Source organism: Tetrao urogallus, assembly GCF_951394365.1.
Source record: "Tetrao urogallus genome assembly, chromosome: 12".
In the NCBI taxonomy this organism is placed as follows: Eukaryota; Metazoa; Chordata; class Aves; order Galliformes; family Phasianidae; genus Tetrao; species Tetrao urogallus.
The window spans coordinates 18,055,707-18,075,372 of NC_136825.1; the positions used below are offsets into that span (position 1 = coordinate 18,055,707).

The 19,666-nt window shown below is 57.0% G+C and overlaps 2 protein-coding genes across 2 annotated transcripts; both read right to left on the bottom strand.

Annotated features, from left to right (window-relative positions):
• Nucleotides 1–1,297: 1,297 nt before the first annotated feature.
• Nucleotides 1,298–11,017, bottom strand: GOT2 (glutamic-oxaloacetic transaminase 2; the record flags this gene model as incomplete). The annotated part of the gene is made up of 10 exons (XM_079541659.1): nt 1,298–1,420; nt 1,862–2,012; nt 2,953–3,118; nt 3,348–3,498; nt 3,872–3,976; nt 4,186–4,347; nt 4,465–4,524; nt 4,872–5,000; nt 5,978–6,134; nt 10,950–11,017. The coding sequence occupies 10 exons, from the start codon at nt 11,015–11,017 to the stop codon at nt 1,298–1,300; spliced, it is 1,272 nt and encodes a 423-aa protein (XP_079397785.1).
• Nucleotides 11,018–13,880: 2,863 nt separating this feature from the next.
• Nucleotides 13,881–18,162, bottom strand: CALB2 (calbindin 2; the record flags this gene model as incomplete). Its single annotated transcript, XM_079541401.1, has 11 exons — nt 13,881–13,997; nt 14,088–14,159; nt 14,882–14,935; nt 15,018–15,057; nt 15,468–15,523; nt 15,652–15,729; nt 15,807–15,863; nt 16,328–16,408; nt 16,505–16,594; nt 17,242–17,318; nt 18,075–18,162. The coding sequence occupies 11 exons, from the start codon at nt 18,160–18,162 to the stop codon at nt 13,881–13,883; spliced, it is 810 nt and encodes a 269-aa protein (XP_079397527.1).
• Nucleotides 18,163–19,666: the final 1,504 nt, after the last annotated feature.

The window sequence follows — 19,666 nt, forward strand, 5'->3', positions numbered from 1 at the left end:
GGGGCGATCTCTCTCTCTCTCTCTCTGCGGTCCGGAGCCGCCTCCCGCGGCCGTACCCACGCCCGTCCCTCCCCCCGCCGACGCCGCCCCGCTTTCTCTCCCCGCCCCGCCGCTCACCGCAACCGCGCCGGCGCCGCCCGCCCCGCGCTGCGCCCCCCGAGCGGCTCCGGATCGGATTGAAAATCAGAGCGGAGCAATGCATGCGGTGAGCGCCCCAGGCCGCGGATGGGACCCGGGCAGCCCGAGCTGGGGACGGCCAGCCTGCGGCAGTGCTCGGTGAGCTTTGAGGTCCCTCCAAACTTCAGCCATTCTCTGATGCGCAGAGCAGCCCGTATTCTCCTCTGCAAAAGGGGAGGATGGTTTGTGCACGGCCAGCTCTCAGACCGCCCTTGGGATCCTTCCCTCCTGCACTTAGCATCTCCAGCCCTTGGGATGAAGGGAGGATGAGGTGGATGCCACTGCATCCCCAGGTCAGGCTGGACACAGCCCAGCTCATCTGGGCTCACAGGGCTGCTGGGATGGGGGTACAGGGGTTGGGGAGACACACAGAGCCACAGAGCAGTTTTCAGAAGTTCTTATTGAGGGGCAAGAAATCTTTCGACCTCAGAGCATGGGAGCAGAGGTTGAGAGCAGTGACAGGAGTCTGCCACACACATACACCAATGCCACTGTGAATGACACCTGAAAGAGTCCCAGATGGAAACAACAAAGCCCACAATGGAGCACATGTTAGTAGTGACGAGTCCTCAGAGCCTTTACACTCTTTCTAAGATGGCAGCTTCAGCACTGCCTACCTCCGGGCTAAGCCCAAGTCCAGCAGCAGAGGGTGGAGGAGGACAGAACCTGCAGGCAGCAGGGTTAGGCTGAGTGTGGGTCACCAGATGAACCCAAACATCCCCCCTCCCAGCCCACCCTGCTCCCTGCCTGCTGCTGTTAGGGTGAGCAGCCTGGTAAAGCCTTCTCGTGGAGAAACAAGCACAGGGACACCTTTGGTGCGTACACTGGCAGGACGCAGAGCAGTGACCTCCCACTCCCTCCAGTGCAGATGGGTGTTGGGGCTGATGGACAAAGGACAAGCAGCAGGAGATAATGGCGATGACGACAGGGAGCCAGCAATCACGTCCTTGCTCCACAACGTGGCGCAATTTGGACTAGAGGCTTCTACAACAACTCATCTACAAGATACATTCAGCAGCGGCACTAAGTGCTGTGGTTGGAAGCGTTCTCCTTCCTCCCTTTCCCTCCCCTTCTCTGGCTGATGGGGAAAGGCCAGCAGCTCCAGAGCACGCCTCTGTCTTTACTTTGTGACTTGATGGATGGCATGAGCCAGGTAGCCCACATTGCTTGATGCGACTCCTGCCACGGAGATTCGGCCGTCCTTCGTCATATAGATGGAGAACTCCTTTGTCAGCCGCTCCACCTGGGATGAAAGAGCAGAGTTCAAATTAAAGCCCTATCTCTATTCTGTTGTGGAGCGTGAATTTATACAGCTTGCTAGAATCGAACATAAGCTGGGTGCCAGCAGAACCATCATCCAACCACCTGCAGAGCTCTGGGAAAGCAAGAGCTGCCGCTCAGCTCTCGGGCAGTGTGCAAACCCTGCAGATGTTCAGCCAGGAGTCACCTCAGAGCAGCACTAAACAACTGCCAGATAAGCAGGATACATTTGCTTTCAACCTCCACAAGAACATCAGGAAGAAGAGCCAGACATGGGCCCCCCACGGTACTCCAGTTCTGCAGGCAGGGAAGATGCTCCTCTCTGAGAAGACCTGCCCCCATGGGCTCATTCTGGCACCAGCACTCTGTATCTTTCTGGCAAGCACCACAAACACCACCTCGAGACCAGAGGAACCATGTTTACCTGCTCAGGCTTCAGCCCCGTGAAGCAAAACATGCCAATCTGGTCAGTGATGTGCTGCCAGTTGTGGGAAGATCCCTCTTTCTTGAGGTTGGACACCAGCTGAGTCCTCATGCTGATGATCCGGTCGGCCATGCCCTTCACCTCCACCAGCCTGACAAGTCAACCCAGTTACTGCTCAGAGCACAGCAGGGATGTGCCAACACAACTCCCTCCCCAGCTACCCAGAAAGCAATCTGTCTCCAACTGCAGGAGCCCTGCACCCCAAAAGCACCGGGTGTGCCATCAGTCATGGTCCATAGCCAACCACGGAATGGACACACAGCCATACCCACAGTTGAGAAAAGCCCACGGACTGTGAACCTCTTGCTTTGGCTGGACGACTACTTATTCATTCCACTGCTGTTGGATGCTATTACCAGAGTCTCGGCAGCTCTCGCTTCTGAAAGATCTGGGGGCTCCTGGCAGCACTGCCCAAAGCCCACATAAAATAGTACCTGGGGAGAACTAAGGGCACCCCCCAGTGCAGGCAGGCAGCCTCTGCTCCAATGCAGTGCAGCTAGGAGACATCTCTGCTGGATCACACAAGGTGCCAGCCTGCCAAAGCAGTGTGGCCACAACACACAGCCAGCCTTTGTTCTGCACAGCCAGCTGCTGGAGCAGCACGGGCTGGCACCAGGAAAGAGGCTTAGGGCACCAGGGTGACATTCCTGTGTTTTAATTCCCAAGGGGCTTAAGCTTCTACTTCCCCTGATGTGAAACACAGCCGCAACGCCTCAGTTGATTTTCTTTTGCACTCCTTTGACTAGCAGCTCCAGCAGCCTTCAATCCTAGGGAAGCTTTATCCCCCCCCCCCCCCACCCTCTCGAGTGTTTTCTGCCTCAGTAGTGCAAGGAAAACCCTTACATGCCAGGCCAGACTGATACTAGCTGGAGCAATCAGATCTGGGTGGGGATTTCCCTAGAGGAAAGCAGTAGCACGTGGCTTTGGCTGCAGCCTGAAGTAAGGGCTGCCCGCAGTGCAGCAAGCACAGCACAAGGCTACCACAGGGAGCCGCCGCCTTGCTGCCGCGAGCTTTAGGAGCCCCTTCTTACCACTCCTTCCGTAGGTCAGGGGTGGTCAGGATGAGGGAGGCGATGCGGGCTCCGTTTATGGGTGGGTTGGAGTACATGGGACGGATGAGGATCTTCAGCTGTGATTCAACCCTCTTGGCTTCCTCTGCATCGCGGCAGATCACCGTGAAGGCGCCCGCACGCTCTCCTGAAACACAGGCTGTCAGCTCCCAGCTTCTGCTCAAGGATACTCAGGGCTGGGGCACGACTCCTCCACGGAAAGACCTCCACCAGCTCCCAAGGGCTGCTTCCTGCGCTCCGTTCAATGCTACAGGCTGGGCGCAGGCAGCAGTTGGAACTGAGAGGACGCGAAGCATCTCCACCAGGACACCCACCCCTAATCCAGAGAGATCTTCCACCCCAGCCACCCAACTCACCGTACAGCCCCATGTTCTTGGCGTAGGACTGGGACAGCACGACGTCGATGCCCTGCTCAATGAAGTGCCGCACAGCCCAGGCGTCCCTGTTGATGTCCCCGCTGGCAAAGCCCTGGTAGGCCATGTCAAAGTACGCGAGGAGGTTCCGTTTCTGCCAGCAAAGAAGCAACAGTGTGACTGAGTACCCAGATGAACCTTGCAAGGAGACACCAGGCACGTGAAACATCTTCCTGCATTTTTAATATGTGAGAACTGGGAGACTCCTCTTGAACTATCACCGCTCACTCTCTCACAGCTCTCTTCACAGAGCTCCTTTCCCCACCTTCCCAAAAGGTGCCAGCAGAAAGCCTGCTGCTCAGACAGGAGCTTTATGGGTGCCTTAGTCTGGCTCCTGCCTTCAGCACAGGAACTCCAGGGCAGGGAGTAGCCTGTAACTCGGTGACGACCAGACGTTACCCATTAAAGTACAGAGATGTGGCTTTCCTGTGAAATGCACAGCATCCCCAGGACACCTTCATGCCCACCTTCACCACGGATGCCAACTCCTTCCATTGCTCCTGCCGGGGATCCACTCCAGTGGGGTTGTGAGCACATGCGTGCAAGAGGATGATGCTCTTCTCTGGAATTTTCTAAGACAGACATTACAAGGAGTGATTAACGACATCTGAGCACTCTCCTCAGCCGCTGAGGTGAGACTGTTGCCCCAAGATGGTTTAGATGAGCAATGCAGAGCCACAACTCAGTGTCATCGGGCTCTTCACCACCTTTAGGTGAACAAAAGAAGCTCGCCCTTCTCCCCACATCACCTCCCTGCATCCAGGCATGGAAAGCAACTCACAGAAATGTCCTCCATGGCACCTGTGAAGTCCAGGCTACACGTTTTGGGGTCGTAGTAGCGGTAAGCCTGAAGCTGCAGGCCAGCATCACGGAAGATGGGTGTGTGGTTGCCCCAGGATGGTTTGGGTAGATACACATCACGGCTAAACTTGAAGAACCGTTGCTGACGAAGAAAAAGACACCACGTTCAAACAGACTGGCCAGATTCGAGCAGACAGAGAAAACCAAAGATTAAGCTCTTGTCAAAGGATGTTCCTTCCTTCTCCACCCAGCCACTCACCAAGAAATTGGCTCCAATTCGCAGAGATCCAGTCCCAGAAATACCTTGCACAGTAACGTACTGCAAGGGAAAAAGAACACAAGGCTGTAAGCGGATGCAGTAGGATACAGGGAGCAGCCCGACCAACAGCAGCATTAGCAGCTGCACAGCCCTGCAGCTGCACACGGGACACGGGGCTGGAGGGGCAGGCAGCAGCAACTCCTGTTGCAGGGCAGGGAGTTGGACCCCTGGCAAGGTTCTGACCCCACCTTGGGAAGGGCTGCTTGCTGAGGAAGCAGTTATCCTGGGGTGAGCCAGCCAGCAGCTCTGCTGGGACCCACACCAGCCTTTGTGCTTCTGCCGGGTGCCCACGCAGCGACCACACGTCTCAGTGCTGCCCACCCACCGCTCCCCAGCCCGCTCCTCACCCGGCCACTCTTGAAGGCCTCACTGTTTTCACCCAGCGCGAGTTCTGCTGACGCTCGGGTGAAATCTGCCAGCCCTGCGATGGGCAAGTACTCCTTGTCCATCTTCTTAGATGCTATCATGGCCTCCGCCTGGAAAGGAGGACACACATTCAGCACGGGAAGCATTACCGCGGTGAGGATGGTGGCCAGCTCCACGCTGCTTCTCTTCACATTTGCTCACTCAAAAGGGTCAAAATTTGGCCCACAGGAGCTTCCCTCCACAGACCACAGCCCAGTAAAGCTGGGGCAGCAGCACACATGTGGTGACACTCAGCTTTTACCACAGAGGGTGTTAGTGTCAGACTGGCAGAGCCAGGGAACTGGGTGCCACTTCTGGCCCACTGTGAGTTAATGCTGCTGCACAGACACGTGTTTCTTTGCCCAAGCAAAGTCCTGCCGGACTGGGAGACTCAAATATTATGGAGAAGCAGAAAAAGTCTGCTTTGGGAACCCTGCCTGTGCTCCCAGGGCAGCAGGACAAGCACAGCACCCAAAAGCTCCTCCTGTGACACCACCCAGGCTGCCTGGTTGTGACACAGCTGCAGCACGTGCCGACCCAGGAAACGGAGGGCAAAGAATGGCTTTAAATCTCAAGCCAATGAGAACCAAGGACAACACATCCTCCCTACGCCAAGACCAGCCAGTGGATGCGCACTTCAGCTGGCAGCTATTTCTAACAGCCTGTTTCTAACACAGAGCCCCGAAAGGCTCCATAATCCCCTCCAAGGCAGTGTCCACAGCCAGCTCCTTGGGCTGGAGTTTTAGACTGGCTTAAGGACAAGCTGGTAACAAAGGCTCAGCAGAATTTTTAAGACTAATCCAGTAAGGGGACAACGTCAGCTCTTCCATCCCATGTGGGCCAGCCCAGGGAATGCCAGTTTATTCAAGAAACACCTTGGTGCTCAAAGCTGGTTCAAGGACTGCTTCAGTCAGCAATAAGTTAGATTTCCCTGGATGGGAATGGGGCACACAGGGTTCATCCCCTACTGCTTCACAGCTGGCTGTATTGTGTCTCTAAAGCACTGGCACTGCTAACAGAGACAGCCCTGCTCTGGGGCCAGGCTCACCTTGCGAACGCAGTTCAGGACGTACGGCTTCCCGTTGTCATCCCGGTAGGCTCCCACACCCAGGTTCATCTTCTTGGAGTTGGTGTCGCGCTTGAAAGCTTCGGTCACCCCCAGGATAGGGTCGGGGGGACCCATCTCCACGTGGGACCACCATGAGCTGAAGGGAAACAAGCTCAGAATCAGGCTGGAGAAGCGGGGATGGTGCTGCGCCCCACAGCTTTCGGGTTTCTGGATCATTCGAGAAGGTGTGCATCACCACGGGGACACCAGCAGGAGTGCTGTGGGTCTGGTTGGGGACATGAGACCCAGTGTCACCTCTCAGATGGGCACAAGGAGCAACACCTTCATGTGGACCTCGACAGGACACACAAATAGAGAGGAAAGCTCAAGGGGAATCCTGTCTTTAAGCCACAGTAAAAGGCACAGGCAGTGCCTATGGAGGATCACCCACACGAGCCGGCACTGCATTTTCCTTGGCAAAATGGGCAAATAGCCTCAGTGCATTGAGCCTGAAGACACCCGGCTGCCTCCAAGCCACCAAGAGGTAGGAGTGGCCCTGCTTTCTCCATATGCTGGCAGCATGTCAGCCCTACATCTGCTGCCAGCTCCTCACAGCCCACAGGCTGCAGGTCATCCCACCCAGGGCACCTCAGCCAGGTGCAATCACAGAATGGCCTGGGTTGCAAAGGAGCACAGCGCTCATCCAGTTCCAACCCCCTGCTGTGTGCAGGTCGCCAACCAGCAGCCCAGGCTGCCCAGAGCCACATCCAGCCTGGCCTTGAATGCCTGCAGGGATGGGGCATCCACAGCCTCCTTGGGCAGCCTGTTGCAGTGCCCCACCACCCTCTGGGGGAAAAACTTCCTCCTAACATCCAACCTAAACCTCCCCTGTCTCAGTTTAAAACCATTCCCCCTTATCCTATCAAAGCACAAGTCCTTTTGCACAAAGCAATTCTTCCAAACACCCAGAAGGGCTGTTTTCCCTGCCACTATTGGCTACTAATGGATTTCTCTTCCCTGCCCCACTCCAGGACAGATCCTGGAGCCAAATTCTGTTCTCCTGGAAGTAGTTCAGGATGCCTTCTTCCCCACACAAGGACTGACAAGCTCCAAAGCAAAGGTGTGCTTCCTTGCAGCCAAGCACAAGCCCTGCTCACGTCAGCAGGAGTCCCATGAGCCACCCGCCCTGCTGGCACAGCATCCTGAAGGCACAGAACTTCTCTGAATGTCAACAACAGCACACCAGGCCACGCTATAAAAATAAATCTGTCATCGCAGTCCCACGTTCAGGCCTGTGCAGTGCACAGAGCGAGGTGGCTTCGCAGCAGCTCCAACCTGCAGGCAGGATTGCTTTGGGTTGGAAGGGAAAGGATGAGTCCACGCAGCTCCAGGCATCCTGACGCACAGCACGGTGCAGACACCCTGCTTGGTGAGGCATGCAGCACAGCACAGCTTGGCTGTTAGCTCCACTGGGGCAGGATTCAGTCTTGAGAGCTAAAGGAGAAACCCAGCAAGCCAGCTCCCATAGCTAATGCTGCCCCGTGACAGCTTCACAAAGCCTGGAAGGGGTAACGTTACATGGGAATGCTGCCCAGGTAGAAGCAGGCAGCTTGGGTGCCAGCACGACCAGCAGAACTCCCAAAGCCATTTCTCCTCCCACTCAGTCCATTTCAGGTCTGTCTGACCCATTACAACACCGACATGCTCACGCATGCAGGCTGCTCCTCGTGGCACCCAAAGCTCACTGCCCTGCCCCGCTTCCTCCCAGCATCGCAGCACTTCCAAACCAAATGCCTCCGCTTCCATTTTCCAGCGCCGTGGAAAAAAGGCACAACCAAGGCAGAGACACCTCAGGAAGTTTAAAAATGGAAGATGCTAAGACCGCTAAGTGTAGAGGTAATTAAGACTCGTTAAGTACAGGAGGATGAGTCAGTGGTGCCCCACAGGCTGGCCCTGCGCTGTGTGTGCGGTTGGGTCTCAGGGCTGCCCTTCAGCCGGGCTGCTCACAAGGGGCTCACTGCGTTTGAGCTCCCAATCCTGCAAACACTTCAGCACGTCACCGGCTCCAACGTGGAGCGCTGCAATTACTGCTGATCCTGCTGGCATTTACCTAAGCTCTGGCACCCCAGAGTTAAGTGCTTTTATCCTGAGCCTATCAGCTTAGAGAAGGTTTAGGGCTTGATTTTCCCCTTCTTGGCTTCAGGATTTTGGGGTGAAGGCAGCAGAACGACTCCTCTGCTGCTTTTGGGGAGCTGAGCTGGCAGGGAAAAGGGGAAACAGCAGAGAACAGCCCATGCTGGGTTCTTCAAACACATCACAACCCCCAGGAGAGCAGAGCCAAAGCTTTCCCAAACCCCAACACGTTGCTACCCCCACGTCCCTGTAACACGCTGTCACTGCACTGCCTTGCACTCCATTTCTGGCATTTAAATGAGCACTGGTCTCAAATAAAGGTCAAAGTTATAAACTGCACAACCTCTCTGCCCACACATCAGGGGTGGAGGCACCTCGGTGCTGAAACCCAAAGGAAAACAAACTGAAGCTGCAGCTGCACTACCTAAGGTACATCCAATGTGAGCAGAATGCGTTTCCATCCACTTGTGGACACGAGGGAGTCAGCGCTGGGATGCAAAGCAGAGCTCTCGTTCCAGAAGCCCTCTGCCTTTTGGTTTGGTCAGGATCCTCATCAACCAGCTGCACTGGTTAGAAGTATATGTGGAATGTGTGGCTCACGGGCTCAGGCAGGCACACAAAGCAGCTTTCCTCTGGGCGAGCAAGCACTCACAGGTTTCCTTCCTTGGGGGCCCATCCCCACAGCAGATGGATCCCAAAGCCTCTGCCAAATCCCTGCAGCAGCTCTGCAAGCCCAAGCAGGGTGGAGAGGCCAAAGGCCAGAGCAAATATTTGCAAGGGAACGACACCAAAAGGCTGCAAGCCTAAAGGGCTGCTGGCCCAGAGGCTGCAGAAAGACACCCATCAAATAAAGGCATTTACAGCAGCCGTCTGCTGACCCAGTAGGGCTGAGCATTGCCCATCCCTGATGCACTTCCGTATACCAAAGGAGTGCTTTAACTGCTTTGGATCTCACCACCTCTGTCCTGATTTCAGGTTGCCTCCATCTGAGCACATTAAAGTGGAGTTAATGAAGATAAGCAAACAGAAAAATGCTGAGCAACCCTGTGCACAACACGTGCCGCACAAAGGCTCCTCACCTACAGCAGAGCTGGCACGGCCTGCATTGCTTTCAGGTGACCTAGATCCAATTTGCTAATTTACAGCTGTGCAGTGATCCTGAGCAAAGGGAAGCTATGGCCAGGAGGCTGCTACAGGGTGGGCACAGGACCAAGGGGTCCAAGGGCACAACCCACAGGTGCAATTGTAGGCCACTACAGGGCAAGCACAGCACCAAGAGGTCTAAGGGCACAACCCACAGACACAATAGCTGTCGATAAGAGCCAGAATGCAGTGTCTGGAGCAGCTGGGACTGGGGGCATTCACCTCACCAGGCAGCGAGGGGCTGTGCAGGGCAGAATGGGGTAAATAAGTACCTAACACTCTTCTGCATCTGCTGCAATGAGGAAACCTTGCTCTCCTCACTGCCCCAGGCTGGGAATGGCTCCCTGCAGCCCACCAAGACCAGCACGGATCGGGAGGCTTCATCCTGAACAGCAGCAAGGCTCAGATCCCCCAGCATGCGCTGCTTCTCAGCTACAAGACCAAGGGATCCAAGCACAGAACCCATAGATGCAATACACACAGATGAAAGCCTGAACACCGCAGCAGGAGCAGCAGCGCATGCAGCTCCTCATAGGGTTCCAGCTGTGCCCTGCGTCCTCGTGTCCATCCCTGTCTTCATGTCCATGTCCCTGTGTTCATCCCCAGTCTCAGGTCCACACCTCTGTCCCCACACTCATCCCCACCCTCGTGTCCATACCCCTGTCCCTGTGTCCCTATCCCTGCCCTTGCGTCCCCTGGCCTCATGCTCATACCTCAGATCCTACGTCCCTTGGCCCCATGGCCATATATCTCTGTCCCCATGCCCATTGGCCCCATGTCCATATCCCTGTCCCTATGTCCCTTGGCCTCAAGCCCACATCCCAGTCCTAGCGTCCCTTGGCCCCATGTCCATTGGCCCCATGTCCATATTCCTGGCCCCATATCTCTTGGCCCCACATCCATACCCTTGGCCCTATGTCCATTGGCCCCATGTCCAAATCCCAGTCCCTGTGTCCTCTGGCCTCATGCCTTCATCCCAGAACTCATGTTCCTTGATCCCACATCCATATCACTGTCCCCATGTCCACATCCCAGCCCCCATGCCCATATCCTTGTCCCCATATCCCCTGGTCCCAAGCCCACATCCCAGCCCCCATGTCCATATCCTTGTCCCATGCCCATACTCTTGTCCCCATGTCCCTTGGTCCCATGCCCACATCCCAGCCCCCACGCCCATACCCTTGTCCCCATCCCAGTCCCCGTGTCCCCCTGTCCTGGTATCCATCCCTGTCCCTATGTCCATACCCACGTCCCTGTCCCGGTGTCCCCATGCCTCACGCCCACATCCCCATCCCTGTCACATTCCTGTGTCTCCTGGCCTCCTTTCCATTCCTATCCCCACATCCCTGCCCACAGTCCCACAGCAGAACCTCCCCCCACTGCTCGCCCCCCCACACGCCCTCCACGGCGGCTCCTCAAGGGCAGCGGAGGGAAGCGGGGGGGAGGGAAGGGGGGGGGCGCCGGGCCGCAACCAATCAGAATGCGAGCCCCCCGACTCCCTTCGCCCGCCGGCCAATCAGCGCGCCGTCCCCACGGCGATCCCCTTCCCGCCCCCGAGCCCCTCAGAACCGGGAACGAGTCCCCCGGCCGCAGGGACACGCTTCCTTCTCGGGAGGGACCCCTCTCGAGGACCCCCCCTTTCCAGCCTGGCGGCACGGAAGTCGCTCCCGGGGCCCGAGCCGCCGTCAGCCCTCACCTGGCGCGGGCGGTGGCGGCGGCGCGAAGCGGGGCGCTGAAGAGGAGGCGGCTCTGCAGCAGCGCCATGGTGGCAGCGTGCGGACGGCTCTGAGCGCGGCGCCGGCCCTGCTTGGCTCCGCCCCGCTCATGCGCCTTTCAACGCGCTTCGCCAAACAGCGCCCCCTGGCGGCCCGGAGGGCTCCGTGCGTCGCGCCCCGCAGCGGGCAGGGGGCTGGAATTGGGCAGGGTTATATTGGGCTGTGCTGGGCAGCGCTGGGCTGTGCTGGGCTCTGTACGGTTCGCTCAGGGCTGTTCTGAACCATGCCGGGCTGTGCGAGATTGTACTGTATCATACTGAGCCATGCTGGGCCGTACTGCATCACGCCCTGCCACGCTAGGCTGCACTGCACTGGGTCATACTGGGCTGTACAGCGACATGCAGGGCTGTATGGGGCTGTGCATGACTGCATTGCAGCATGCTGGGTTATACTTGTGTTAGACTGGACACACGGGTTTATGTTGCTCCACAAGGGGTTATACTGGGCTCTACAGGGCCATACTGCACTGTGGAGAACAGTGGTCCATGCAGGGCTGCACTGGTCCATATTGGGCCGCAGAGGGCTGTACTGCTGCACACAAGGCCACCCTGGGCTGTACAAGGTTGTACTGGAACATACTGGTCTGTACTTATCTCTGTTGTACTGTATTGGACTCTGCTGGTCCATGGACTCTGCTCTGCCATGTGTACATGGGTTGTACCAGGCAGTACAGGGACATACGGGGGTGTAAGGGACTGAACTTCAGCACATTGGCTGTATGGAGATGCGCTTATGCTTTACTGGGCCATACGAGTTTGTATTACGCCATACTGGGCCATACTGGTCTCTACAGTGCCACGAGATGGACCATGCAGAGCACTGCACTGCTCCGTGCTGGGCTGTAGAGGGCTGCACTGCACCGTGCAGAGCTGAACCGGAGCGTGTAGGGTCATACTGGGCTGCGCAGGGCTCGCCTGGGTCGTACTGGTCTGTTCTATACCATATAGGGCCCTGCTGGGCCATACAGGACTGTGCTTCACCATACATACATGGGCTATAGCAGATAGCGTGGGGGCAGATCAGGACTGCCCTGCAGTGTACCGGGTCATACTGGGCTGTACTTGTGTTATACTGGGCCACATGGGTTTGCACTGCACTCCATGGGGATATACTGGGCCATACTGGTACAAGAACAGCCTGGAGGCCTTCTGTGATGGAGTGATGGCATTGGTGGATAAAGGAACGGCAACTGATGTCAGCTACCTGGGCCCATTGATGTGGTCCCACACCACTCCTTATCTCTGAATTGGAGAGAGATGGGTTCAAAGGGTGCTCTGTTGGGTGAGTAAGGAGTCGGTTGGAAGGTCACAGCCAGAGGGTTGTGGTCAGTGGCTCGGTGGCCAGCTGGAGGCTGGTGGTGGGTGGTGTCCACCATGGGGACCAGTACTCAAATGAGTGACACAGATGATGCATCGAATGCACACTCGGCAAGATGATGGTTGACACGAGGCTGAGCAATGGAGCTGACACCATTGTGCCATTGTGGTCCCCCGTGTGGGGGGGCGAGCAGTGGGGGGAGGTTCTGCTGTGGGATTGTGGGCAGGGATGTGGGGATAGGAATGGAAAGGAGGCCAGGAGACACAGGAATGTGACAGGGATGGGGATGTGGGTGTGAGGCATGGGGACACCGGGACAGGGACGTGGGTATGGACATAGGGACAGGGATGGATACCAGGACAGGGGGACACGGGGACTGGGATGGGGACAAGGGTATGGGCGTGGGGGCTGGGATGTGGACATGGGACCAAAATGGTGAAGGGATGCCATCCCTGACCTGAGCAGACTCAGAAGCTGGGTGCATGTGAATCTAATGGGGTTCAACAAGGCCAAGTGCGAGGTGTTTTACTTGGCTTGGGGCAATCTCAGGCATGTCTACAGACTGGGTGAAAAACTCACTGAGAGCAGCCCTACTGAGAAGGACCTGGGGGTCCTGGTGGATGAAAAGTGGAATGTGAGCCAGCAGTGTGTGCTGGCAGCCTGGGAGGCCAACAGCATCCCGGGCTCCATCAACAGAGCGGTGATGGCAGGGTGAGGGAGGGGATTCTTCCCTTCCACTCTGCCCTCCTGAGCCCCTACCTGGAGTACTGTGTCCAGGACAAGGGGGAATGGCTTTAATCTAACAGGAGATGTAGGTGAGATGACAGAAAGAAATCCTTCCCTCAGAGGGCAGTGAGGTGCTGCCCAGAGCTGTGGGTGCCATCCCTGGAGGCGCATCTGTGGGGCAGCCAGTCCATGGCAGGGTCTGGGCCTGGATGGGCTTTAAGGTCCATTCCAACCCAACCACGCTGTGATTCTATGCTGCACTGCTCCACAGCAGGGGGCTGTACTGCCCCATACAGGGCTGCAGTGTGATGCACAGGGCCATGCAAGGCCATACAGGACCGTACTAACCCATACTGGGATCCCCACAGGGCTGAGGGATCACCCTGCTCCAACAGGCACAGAAACCCCCAGTGTTCCCATCAGAAAGCATCACAGAATTAAAACAAAAAAAGAGAGAAAAAAGCCTCCAATGGTGCAATCACCCTTTTTTCCAACATTTTTTTTTCTTTTTGCTCTAAATCTATTGGTTGTGCCCCAGCGAGGCGGCTTCGCGGCTTTATTCGCAAATAACTCTTCTTTGGTAAACCGAGAAAAAAAAAATAAAGAAATCAAACTCAACAACTCGAGAGCAAAAAAAAACCCAAACGACCACAAAGCGCTCCCAACCTCCGAACAACGCCCGGAAATCATAAACCAACCAAAAGCCAACCAGGTGGATGGGATTAGAAGGAAAAATGAAAAGAAAAATCACACCCAAAGCGGGGATTTTAATGGGAAAACCGCGCCGTGGGGCCGGGGATGGGGGAAGCCTACAGGGGGGGTTCGCTGCACAGCACCATCTCCAGCTCCTTGCGGTACAGCTTGCCGCCGTCTGACAGGTTCATGATGCTCCGGCGGTAGTTGGTGAGCTGCTGGATGCTCATCTCCTGCGGGGAGGTTTGGGGTGGTGGACGGATGGGTCTCAGGGTGCCCTGGACCCCGTGGGTTTGGTGCCGCCCCGTTCAATCCCTGCTTACTTTCTTGTTCTTCTCGTAGAGGTCTTTCAGCAAGGCGTCCAGCTCGTGCTCGTCGATGAAGCCGCTGCCGTCCTGGTGGGGTGAGTGGGAATGGGATGGGAGCCCGGAACCTACCCAACAGCTCCCAAACCCATGGGGGGAACAGCAGGTGTCCCAAACCCATGGGGGGAACAGCGGGTGTCCCAAGGAGATGACAGTGTTCACCCTGACCTTCCCCCACAGAGATCTCAACCTTCATCTCAACCTTCCCAATGGAGAGATCCTAAATCTTTCGCCAGAACTTTCCCCAAACCTTCTCAGCCCCATGGAGCGAGCACGGATCTCCCCAAGCAGACCCCATCCCAAACCCTCTCAGTCCCATAGAGGAAACAAGAGATCTCCCCAAGGAGAACCCAACCTTCACCAGAACCTCCCCAGAACTCTCTCATTCCCATGGAGAGAGCAGAGACGTCCCCTACGAGACTCCAAAGCCTTCACCAGAACCTTCCCCAAACCCATTCGGTCCCATAGAGGGAGCAGACATCTCCCCAAAGAGACGCTGACCTTCACCCCAACCTCCCCCAAACCCTCCCAGCCCCATGGAGGGAAACATCTCCCTATGGAGACGCCACCCCAAACCCTCTCAACCCCAAGGAGGGAGCAGAGATGTGCCCAGTGAGAACCCAGCCTTCACCCAGACCTACTCAGGATCCTCCCAGCCTCATCCCAGTGACACAGGGCCGTCCCAAGCCGCTCTGTCCCCAGGTCCCTATTCATACTGGGGCTCCCCGTGTCCTCTCCCACCATCCCCATACCTTATCATAAAAAGCAAAAATCGCGTTGAACTCCTCCGAGGACAGCTTCATCCCCTGGGCAGCGAGAGATGGGGATGTGAGGAGGCACATTGCAAGCAGGGGGTGGGAATGATAACTATAATAATTATTTTTTTACCTGAAACTTAAGAAGGAAATTTTCTTGCACAGGCAGCAGTCTGAAAAACAAGGGACGGATGGGAGCAGTGAGCCGGGCTTCCCAAAAAACATCACGTTGGTGACCAATGTGTGACCAGTGCTCCCAGCCCACCCACGTCTCTGTGGCAAGGAGGGAACCTGATTTGGCCAAAAATCACTCTTTTTTCCCCCATTCTTTTCTTTTCCAGGGTCAATTTGAGCCTCAGGGCAAAGGGTGGGGATCTGAAGGAAATGGGAACCCAGAGGGGTCTGGGCAGAAGGGACGAAGGCACCTGGAAGCAGCCTTTTTAGAATACAGATTTTTGGCTTTTTTTTTTCCTTAAAAAAAACCAACAGGTTAGTGAGGCCAGACGGGTAGCAACCTGACTCAAAACACCTCCTGTGGGTGTCTTTGGGGTTTCCTCTTCCTCCCCACCGCTCGTGGCCTTACCGGGACATCTCGGAGAGGCCCAGTTTCCCGTCCCCATTCATGTCAAACATCCGCAGCTGTTGGGACAAAAGCGGGACCGGGTCACCCCTCGCCCCATCCCTCCCTCCTGCTGCAACCATGGGACCATGGAAGCCCAAAAGGCCACGTGGGGCCAAGCCCAACGTCCCCACTGGCTGCCACATACGATGGTCTGCGTGTACTCCTGCAGCTTGGCCTCATCGTACGGCCGGTTCGCCTTCTTCAGCAGGTCCGACAAGAAGCCCTGTGAGGACAGTGCCACGCTGTCTGCCCACTGTCACCTTGGGTGACGCCGGGGATGAGGCCATGCAGGCAGCCCACCTTCAGCTCGTTGGCTTCGATGTAGCCACTGCGATCCGTGTCGTACCTCCTCCATGCCTGCAAAGGGGCCACCACGGACGTCACCATGAGTGGTGCCACACGGATCCCAATCCTGGTGACGATCCCACAGCATCCCAGTGGAATGGGGACATCTCCCACCCGTGTCATTATGGGGACATCCCACCCACGTCAGCACGCTTCATGCCAGCTGCTGTCCGTGATCCTACCACCCATGGGCTGGATGCTTTCCAACCCACCTTCAAATGCCACAGTCCTCACCACAACAGACCCTAAATATTTAATTACCCTCCCCAACTAAACTCTGCTTCCAGATGTTGACTCCGGCTTGGAGCCTGGGGTCAGCGCCCAAGGAGAGCACGATGGCCGTGCATCATCACTTCACGTCTCCGAAACCCAGCTGGCTTTCGGTAGCCCTACAGCACCCCCAGCGCATCCCTAAAGCACTCAGCATGGAGGCAGGGTGCTCAGCGGCCCCAAAACCCACTGCCCTCCCTGCTCACCTCCATGAACTCCGAGCTGGAGCCCACATGCTGGCGGAAACACAGCAGGAAGTTCTCCTCCGTGGGCAGGATCTGGGCCAGCTGCAGGGACAGCCGGTTTCAATGGAGCACTGCACACACCCCAGCTCTACCATCCCTCATGGCCCTGCAGCCCCATCCTCTTCCCGCATCCCTCACCTCTGCCATCTCGATTTTGCCATCTGCATTTTTGTCATACTTGTGCATGAACTCCTTCATCTTGTCGCCCAGGCTGTCCCTCTTGGAGTCCTGCCAGCAGCAAGAGGGGTCGGGAACATTTTCCCTATCCCGTCCCATCCCAGTCCCCATTCTCATCCCTGTCCTCATCCCATCCCACCTCCCCCTCCATCCCCATCCAATCCCCACACCCACGTCCACCCCAACTCCATCCCATCCCCATTCCTGACGCCATCCCATCACCATCCCTGGCCACGTCCTTATCCATATTCCCATCCACGTCTTCATCCTCATCACCACCCAACTCCCATCTCCATTCCATCCCCATCCCATCTTCGTCTTCATCCCATCTCCATCCCACCCCGCCCCATCCCAGTCCCCATCCTGTCCCCCATCCCCATCTTCATCCTCATCCCATCTCCATCTTATCCCATCCCCATTCCCGTGTTCCGGGACAGGGGACACAGGACACGTAACCTGGTTGGGGTGACACCAAATGGCCCAAGTGCCACGGCCACCAGCATCCCAGCATCACACCAGGAGCTGATGGATGACCTGCGCCTCAGTTCCTACCCCCTCCCCCTCTTCCAGAAGCCCCACAGCTCCTCTATTGCTTTTAATTAGCGCTTCCTCATTAAGGCTGGATGCCCCCAGCGCAGCAGCATGCACACCCCACCCCAGCGCTGTTCCCTACACGCGGGACCACACGGTGACCTTACCACCCCGGTGCCCTTCCTGGCACTTTCCAGCTCCTGGAAGAAGTTTTCCAGCTCTTTGCCTTCAATGTAGCCATTCCCTGGGGAGGGGGAAGAAAGGAAATGAACCCCCTTGTGTACACAGAGCAGGGATGGGACGGGGGGTCCGATGCCACCGGTGGGACGCCGGGGGGGTGTGCAGAGCCCCGGCCACCTCAGCACGCCCCAACCACCACCCCAGAGGGTCTTCTAGAGCCCTACAGCCCCCCACAACCCCTGGGGGCACAGAGCCTGGGGGGCTGCGTGGCGCTGGGCTGCGTTTCGCTCTCTTTGCATCTTTGGGTTTTTTGCATCTTTCAGTTTGTGCTCCGGTTCTTTTCGCATCTTTCAGTTTTTTGCTTTCGTTCTTTTTGCATTTTTTCAGCTTTTGCTTTTTTTGCATCTTTGTAGTTTTGCCTAATTTTTTTTTTTTTAATTTTTGCTTCTCTTTCCCTTTTTTTAAGATTTTTTTTGCTTTCTCTTTTCACCCTCTTTTACCTTTTTTTTTTTTCTTTGCCTTCACCCCTATTTTCTCCTTTTCCCCTCCTTTTTGCCTTTTCTCCCTTTAATTTTTTTTTCCCCCCTTTCCCCTCTCTCTTCTTTCCCTTTCCCCCTTTCCATCCCGCTCTCTCCCGACAAACCACCGCACGGAACACCCCGACCCCGTCCGGGCTCTGCGCTCCGCTCCCATCGGAGCAGCACCGCATCGCCACCTCCACACGGCGAGACTTCGAGACCCGCACCGAGCCCCCCGACACCCCCAACTCTCCCCGCTCCCCATCACTTCGCACTCCCCCCTCATCCCGGCTCTCACTGACCGTCGGCGTCGAAGTGCCGCCACACGTCGAGGAACTGCGAGGCGCTGAGCTCCGCCAGGTGCAGGTGCGGGGCTCGCTGCCCCGCCATCTCCCCGCCGCTGCCCGCCGCCCGCCGCCGCCCCCCGCTTTTATACCCGGCCGACCCGCGGCCGCCAGGGGGAGCGCGGCACCGCACCGCACCGCACCGCACCGCACCGGGCGGGGAGGGATGCGCCGCGTCATTGCCCGGCTCCTGTGCCACCTGCCTCTGCCCAGTGTCACCCAGCCCTGCCCCGTGCCCCCTGCCCTGCGTTAACCGCCTCGACCCAGTGCCACCTGCCCAAGTCGCTTCCCCTCGCCCCGTGCCGCCTGCTCAGTGCCGCCTACCCCCGTCCTGGCACCCATCCCTGCCCCGTCACCTTCCCCTGCCCCGTGACACCTCTCCCTTCTCAGCGACATCTGCCCATGCCATCTACCCTTATCTACTTTAGTCCTCTGTCTCCCACCCCTGTCCCGTGTCCCCTACCCTCGTCCCACGCTTCTACTCGGTGTCCTCTATCCCACCCCGCATCACTCACCCCTGCCCTCTGCCACCTACCTCCTCCCAGTACCCTGACCCCTGCCACTTACCCCTGTCCTCCCATCACTTTGCCCCTCCCTTCTGTCACCACATCCCTCCAGGCATCGTCACCCCCTCCCCACGTCACCTGCCCTGGTCCTGGGCCATCTGAACCCCCCCACAGGAGGAGAATTTCTGCCCCCTTCCTCCTCCCCCCAGACTGGGCAGGGACAATTCCCATGGCCCAGCACACAGCATCCCAGGGCTTTGGGCACCGCTGTCCGGCGGGATGTGTTGCCATGGCTACAGGGGTGGAAAAAGATAATTCACATCCAGAGCTCTCAGCTGATGGATGTGATTAATTAATGACGGGAAGAACGCAGGGACGCTCGGCACAGGGCAGGGATGCAGCCTTGGTGTCCATAGGATGCAATGGAGTGTGAGGAGCCGAAGCTTTGGGGAGTAAGTTTGGGGGTTCAGGGTCTGGCCCCATTGCTTTTCCTTTCCTCTCCCTTTAAAGTTTCAGCCCTGACAGACGCAATACGATGTGGCCAAGAGCAGCACATCCTTGCAGTGCAGACCATGGGAAAAACCAGAAAGCCCTCCGTTCAAAGGCAGATTTTTGGTAGAGAGGAATGCCTGATGGAGTTCACTTAACTTGAGGGCAAAGCACAGGCTTTTTTGGCACCTGCCCATCCTGAAACAGACCCCATTCAGGTCCTGCTGGGTTCCTTGCTAACCCCCAGCACCAGAACAGCAAACACAAAAAGCCCCTTTCCAGGATCGCAGCAAGCTTTATTTCCCCCCTGGCACCGTCGTGCCTTTGGAAACCCATCAGCAATAAAGATGGCTGGGCTGAAAGCGCCTCGAAACCAGATGGATCCTCTCATTCATGGTAAATCTCCCCCTCATTTCAGATTGGGCGTTGGGCAAAATTTCTTCTTGGACTGAGCAGCGAGGCACCGGCCTGCAAGGAGCTGGAAGAGCCACCATCCCTAGGGATGCCCAAGAGCCCTGGGGATGTGGCACCAAGGGACGTGGCCTAGAGCGGTCA